Source organism: Otolemur garnettii, unplaced genomic scaffold (assembly GCF_000181295.1).
Source record: "Otolemur garnettii isolate 467f Iridium unplaced genomic scaffold, OtoGar3 scaffold00112, whole genome shotgun sequence".
Taxonomy (NCBI): Eukaryota; Metazoa; Chordata; class Mammalia; order Primates; family Galagidae; genus Otolemur; species Otolemur garnettii.
This window is the reverse complement of record NW_003852507.1, coordinates 6,843,374-6,850,235: the sequence shown is the minus strand read 5'-3', so window position 1 is coordinate 6,850,235 and position 6,862 is coordinate 6,843,374. Positions and strand designations below refer to the sequence as shown.

Here is a 6,862-nt window from a genome sequence, read left to right as displayed (position 1 = left end):
GTCTTTCTTCTCCACGTGGGGACCCAGGATGGCTGCTGCGGTGGTGGTGGGTGTGCGTGGATGGGGGAGGGGGCGTCACTGCAGAGCGTTCGGGCTCGGGTCCGCCAGGCCGGAGGGAGGCGAAGCGGGGGCCTTACGGCCGGCCGGAGAGGCTAACGCCCGGCCCGCTTGTTCGCTCAGGACGAGGCGGCGGCGGGTGACGTCCAGCGGCTGCTAGTGCAGTTCCAGGATGAAGGTGGGCAGCTGTTGGGCTCCCCGTTTGACGTGCCCGTAGACATCACCCCGGACAGGCTGCAGTTAGTGTGCAACGCGCTGCTGGCTCAGGTGAGCGGCCGGCCGGGGCTAACCCCGCATCCCCTCCCCGGGCGGGTGCGGTGGAGAATCAGGGTACCCAGGTCTGTGGTTCAGGTTTCCTCACTCCCCACCGACTAGTGAATGAGTCCCCACCTACCTCTAAGCCTCCTCTGAAGATGGAATGACTAGGAAAGCGCTTTACACACCGATCATCTGGGTCCACCTGCGATGTGAGGCTGCGTTTTGAACGCACTGTATGTAAGATTTCGTCAATTCCCTGTCACGGCCCCTGGAGATGGGACTCGGTAATATCCTCATTTCACAGTGTTGCCCAGAGGGACTGAATTATTTGCCCGATGCTATGCAGTAAGTAGTTGATTTCTAATTGGAACCCAAATCTGTCAGAGTCAATACCCATGTTCTTAACCTTCAAGCTAGTGTTTACAGATGTACTCTCCTGTGGAAGGAGAGGGTGTTCTAAAATGCAGTTCCTGGGCCCCACCCCAGATTTACTAAACCAGACTTTAGGGTGAAGCCAAGAGTCCATATTTTTAACCAGCTTTTTGAATGCTTCTTACACAAATACAGCATGTGTAATGGTTTGGAAAACACTGCATGAGACCGTATACTAACCCTAATCCCGGACCTTAGTGTTCTTTTTGAAGAACCCTATAGAACCGGGATTAGTCATTAGTAATGGGACTCAGTTGCTCTGAGCCTCCTCTTTTGTTATCTGTCAAGTAGGAATATTAATGTCTACTTCCCAAGTGGTTGTGAGATAAAGATTTCAAAGTGGTGTGTAAGTCTCCTGCCATTGCTGTTCAAGAATTTAAAAAGTCTGGCTTGGCACTTGTGGCTCAAGTGGCTAAGGCGCCAGCCACATACACCTAAGGTGGCAGGTTCGAATCCAGCCCGGGCCTGCCAAAACAACAATGATGGCTGCAACCAAAAAATAGCCGGGTGTTGTGGCAGGCGCCTGTGGTCCCAGCTACTTGGGAGGCGGAGGCGAGAGACTTGCTTGAGCCCAGGAGTTGGAGGTTGCTGTGAGCTGTGATGCTACAGCACTCTACCCAAGGGGATAGCTTGAGGCTCTGTTTAAAAAAAAAAAAAAAAAGAATTTAAAAAGTCTTACTCAATTGGAAATGAAGTGGGTATCCCAAGAGGAGTGGCTGGAAAGAAAGCTTCATTTCCCACAGCTAAGCTGGAAGCATCCCTGGCAGAAGTGGTCCCTACACATCCTTTGATGAGGGGTTACTCTTTACCCTTGCTATCCAGGAGGATCCCCTGCCGCTGGCCTTCTATGTCCATGATGCTGAGATCACCTCCTCACTTGGGAAGACACTGGAGTCCCAGGCAGTGGAGACAGAGAAGGTCGTAGACATCATCTACCAGCCACAGGCTATCTTCAGGGTCCGGGCTGTAACCCGCTGCACCAGCTCCTTGGAAGGTCACAGCGAGGCCGTCATCTCTGTGGCCTTCAGCCCCACTGGAAAGTAAGGACAACTGCAGAATTGTAGAGAGGGTCTGTAGGTGTACAGCCTCATCAGAGTTTGAAAGGGTCTCCCAGAGTTATGGTTGATAGGGCCTCAGGCTTAGGCTGCCTTTAGTCGACCCAGGCTCTGCTGGCAATTAAGGGACTTTCTCAGTGGGGCTTGGTCTCAAAGGCCAAGGACATCTGCCTTGGACAAACCTTTCCTGGACTGCTGAACTGCAAGCTCAGTTATGCATCTTCTGAGCTGTGTGACTTGGATAAATCACTTAGCTTTTCTGGTTAACTTTTGTCTATGAAACTGGGATTAATTGCTTCTCCAGATATGTAAAAATAACCAGAAGCTTCAAAAAGTGGTTATAGCTATGTCCATTACTTTTAGGAAGGAAGAAGAAAAAAATGGCCTCTTGAGGTCTTCGCCCAGATGGCAGCAACAATTTCTCCTTTTGGAGAGAGGAAAGGGTCAAGCCCATATTTTGTTCCTAGAAGATAATTGAACAAGTGGCAGAAATGCATGATGTGCAGGGTCTCAAGGTGGGCCAGACTGGTGGCCCACACTGCAGAGGTCACGTGTTTCTTCTTCCCCAGGTACCTGGCTAGTGGTTCCGGAGACACCACTGTGCGCTTCTGGGATCTCAACACAGAGACACCACATTTCACTTGCAACGGTCAGTATGCAATTAGCCATTTAGGTTGTCTTAACGCAGTAGGGAGTGGCTAGTCTGCTCAACTCTTTAGTACCTGGGGAGGCCTAGAGCAGATTCCAACTCCTTGTCTGTTCCTAGGTAGAGATTGTGTGTACCCTTGAGCTTGGCCAGCCACTTATAGACAAGCAGAGACTAGACCAGAGTTAAGGTGGGGTGTGGGGAGGGGCTGGCTGGCTGGTATCAAGAAGAGCCTGGCTTAAATCCAGCCTCTGGGGTGGCACCTGTGGCTTAGTGGGTAGGGCACTGGCCCCGTATACCGAGGGTGGCGGGTTTGAACCCAGCCCTGGCCAAACTGCAACAAAAAAATAGCTGGGTGTTGTGGTTGAGTGCCTGTAGTCCCAGCTACTTGGGAAACTGAGGCAAGAGAATCACCTAAGCCCAAGAGTTGGAGGCTGCTGTAAGCCGTGATACCATGGCAGTCTACTGAGGGCAATAAAGTGAGACTCTGTCTGTAAATAAATAAATAAATCCAGCCTCTGCCTTAGTGGTTCTCAAACTTTAGCGCACATCTGAATCACCTGAAGGGCTTATTAAAATACAGACTGCTGGCTTTAGCCCTTGTGGCTCAAGGGGCTAAAGTGCCAGCCACATACAGTAGAGCTGGTGGGCTGGAATCCACCCCGGGCCTGCCAAACGACAATGACAACTACAACCAAAAAATAGCCGGGCGTCTGCTACTTGGGCAGCTAAGGCAAGAGAATTGCTTAAGCCCAGGAGTTTAAGGTTGCTGTGAGCTGTGATGCCACGGTAGTTTACCCAGGCAACAGCTTGAAGCTCTGTCAAAAAAAATACAGACTGCTGGATTTCACCCCCAGGGTTTTAGTTTTGTTAGGTCTAGAGTAGAACCTGAGAGTTTACTTTTTTTTTGAGACAGAGACTCAAGCTGTTGCCATGGGTCGAGTTGCCATGGCATCACAGCTCACAGCAACCTCAAACTCTTGGGCTTTAGCAATTCTCTTGCCTCAGCCTCCCAAATAGCTGGAACTAAAGGTGCCCGCTACAATGCCCAGCTATTTTTTGGTTGTAGTTGTCATTGTTGTTTGGCAGGCCTAGTCTGGGTCCGAACCCACCAGTTCCAGTGTATGTGGCTGGCGCCCTAGCCCCTGAGCTACAGGCGCCAAGCCTCCTTCTTTCTTTCTTTTTGTTCATCTTTTCTATCTTTTCTTTTTTAGAGTCTTCCTCTACCTCCCAGGCTGTAGTACAGTGGTTCAATCATAGCTCACTGCAATCTCAAGCCCATAGGTTCAAGTGATCCTCCTGCTTCAGCGTCCAAAGCAGCCAGGATTACAGCCACACACCACCAGGCCCAGCTAACCTTTTTTTCACATTTTTTGGTAAAGATGGGGTCTCACCATGTTGCCCAGGCTGGTCTCAAACTCCTGGCCATAAGCCCCAGCTTCCCAAAGTGTCAGGATTATAGGTGTGAGCTACCATGCCTGGCCTGGATCATTCATTTATTCAATAAATGGCTAAGGAGGACCTGCAGTCTGCTGGCAGTGGGCATAAAGACAGTCCCCCATTTTTCCTCCCCTTGCTTTCTTAGGACACAGACACTGGGTCCTTAGTATATCCTGGTCCCCAGATGGCAAGAGGCTGGCCTCAGGCTGTAAGAATGGCCAGGTAGGTAATGGTTGGGGTAACTAGGCAGGGATACCCTTCATGGGGGACCGTTGAGTATAAGGTCTGGGGTCTTCAGGGAGGGTTGAGTGGGGGACTTTCATGGGGCCAGTGACTGGTTGGAGAAGATTACTCAGTGAGCCTATGTCCTTTAGATTCTCCTGTGGGACCCAAGCACAGGGATGCAAGTGGGCAGGACCCTCACTGGCCACAGCAAGTGGATCACGGCCATGAGCTGGGAGCCCCTCCATACGTAAGTGACGCCAAACTGGGCAAGTGAGGAGCCAGGGTTTCCAAGCTGTCCCCCTTTTCTGCTCAGTGCAGGGAAGCTTTACATCGGGAGATGAGATGGGCAACCTGAATGACTGTGGTGGTGTAGCAGGCGGTGGGAAGGTCTCCCAGTTCCAGACCTACATTGCTGCCTGGGAGGAGGCTGTTCATGATGGGGCCTACTTGTAGTACAGCTGGGTCTTGGGGTCAGAAAGATGTCAAGAGATTGTCCCTGGTCTTTGAGTTGGGACCATGGAGATGCTGCAGGCAGAGGGGCATTGCCGGGACAAAGGTGAGGTCACATCTTTCTTCCCCTCACCAGGAACCCTGAGTGCCGCTATGTGGCCAGCAGCTCCAAGGACGGCAGTGTGCGGGTCTGGGACACAACTGCAGGTCGCTGTGAGCGCATCCTCACTGGACACACCCAGTCAGTCACCTGTCTTCGGTGGGGAGGAGACGGGCTTCTCTATTCTGCCTCCCAGGACCGCACCATCAAAGTCTGGAGGGCCCACGACGTAAGAGCTGGGAGGGTTAAGAAACTGGTCTGGCAAATCTCAAGTCCCAAGACACTGGCACTGGGAGCAGCCGTGGTTTCAGCGAGTCCAGTGTTTCCCAAATGGGTGCTGGGGCCACATCAGAGGAAGTGCTTTGGGAGTGAGGGTTCTGTGGTTGGTGGTGCACCTAGTGGAGATTTCAGGGTCCCTGTTAGTCAAGTTCTGGGAATTCCTACTGTGGGAAGACTATTTAGCTTTATCAAAACTACAGTGCCCCAGACTTACATGACCAGAGCCCCTTTATTTTGACAAATTTAACCTATCTCTTCTGTGAAATATTTTCAGAAATGATGTCGTGGGGCCAGGCATGGTGGCTCACATCTGTAATCCTAGCACTCTGGGAAGCTGAGGTGGGTGGATTGTGTGAGCTTCAGGAGTTCAAGACCAGCCTGAGCAAGAGCCAGACCCCATCTCTACTAAAATAGAAAAACTACCTGGGCATTGTGATGAACACCTATACTTAGGAGTTTGAGGTTGCTGTGAGCTATGATGACACCACAGCACTCTACCTAGGGTGACAGAGTGAGACTCTGTCTCAAAAAAAAAAAGAAAGAAATGTTGACTTGGATCAGTGCCTTCCTTTTACAAATGGGGTGTGACTTGATCCTAGAGGGGTGATTGGATTGAGCGCATGTGTGATAAAACCACAGGGTCCTGATTCCTAGTCCTATGCCATCCATCTCCTGGAACTAATCACAGGATGGAGAGTGCTCTGTGTGTGTGTGTTAACCTGTCTGCCTCTCCCCTAGGGTGTGCTGTGCCGGACTCTGCAAGGCCATGGGCACTGGGTGAATACCATGGCACTCAGCACTGACTATGCCTTGCGCACAGGGGCCTTTGAGCCTGCTGAGGCCTCAGTTAATGCCCAAGACCTCCAGGGGTCATGTGAGTAAGCGGAAGAAGGCAGGGAGAGGGCTGTTTGGGAAGGGGGCCAGTTCTTGCACTTAATGGGGTGTTTGCTGTTTGTGTTAGATCTATCTTCTTTCTTTCTTTCTTTCTTTCTTTCTTTCTTTCTTTTCTTTCTTTTCTTTCTTTCTTTCTTTTCTTTCTTTCTTTTCTTTCTTTCTTTTCTTTCTTTCTTTTCTTTCTTTTCTTTCTTTCTTTTCTTTCTTTCTTTCCCATTTTTGGCCAGGGCTGGATTTGAACCCGCCACCTCTGGCATATGGGACCGGCGCCCTACCCTTTTGAGCCACAGGCACCGCCCTTTTTTGGTTGTTTTTTTTTAAAAGACAGAGTCTCACTTTATCGCCCTTGGTAGAGTGCTCTGGTGTCACAGCTCACAGCAACCTCCAACTTCTGGACTTGGGTGATTCTCTTGTCTCAGCCTCCCGAATAGCTGGAACTACAGATACCCACCACAATGCCCGGCTATTTTTTGTTGCAGTTTGGCTGGTGTCTGGTTCAAACCGGCCACCCTCAGAATATGGGGCTGGCACCCTACCCACTGAGCCACAGGTGCTGCCCCTTGTGTTGGATTTTCTAACAAGCCTTTTTTCTCGTCTCCTTTTCTCCACTTCGGTACCTGGACACAGTACAGGAGCTGAAGGAGAGGGCTCTGAGGCGATACAACCATGTGCGGGTAAGTCTGTGCCCTCCTCAAGCGTCCCCAGCTCTGTACTCTCCCCACCCAGTACCTAAGACCCTCTCTGCAGCACCCAGACCTGTCCCTTCCAGCCCCAGCTCAGAAAGTTCCTATTCCAAAAAGTTGTTCTTAATAATCCTAGCTTGCAGTCCTAAAATCTTGATGCACTAGGTATCATTTTATTTCATTGTTTGCTTTGTTCATTTGCTGGTTTTTTTATTATATTCCCAAGGTATCTCTTTTAAGGTGGTGTACACATTCCTATGGTCTAAGTGTTAAAAAAAATACAAAAGGCTCAGCGCCTGTGGCTTAAGCTGCTAAGGCGCCAGCCACATACACCTAAGGTGGC

General features: G+C 50.6%; 1 protein-coding gene across 1 annotated transcript in view; it reads left to right on the top strand.

The window, feature by feature from the left end:
- Nucleotides 1-6,862, top strand: part of NLE1 (notchless homolog 1) — a 10,612-nt gene continuing 3,750 nt past the window's right edge. Inside the window, exons 1-9 of the mRNA XM_012809775.2 lie at nt 1-46; nt 181-324; nt 1,570-1,787; nt 2,372-2,451; nt 4,034-4,110; nt 4,263-4,360; nt 4,700-4,892; nt 5,681-5,816; nt 6,464-6,510. Coding sequence (XP_012665229.2) covers nt 29-46; nt 181-324; nt 1,570-1,787; nt 2,372-2,451; nt 4,034-4,110; nt 4,263-4,360; nt 4,700-4,892; nt 5,681-5,816; nt 6,464-6,510 — 1,011 coding nt within the window. The 5' untranslated portion in view covers nt 1-28. The remainder of the gene's footprint in view (nt 47-180; nt 325-1,569; nt 1,788-2,371; nt 2,452-4,033; nt 4,111-4,262; nt 4,361-4,699; nt 4,893-5,680; nt 5,817-6,463; nt 6,511-6,862) is intronic.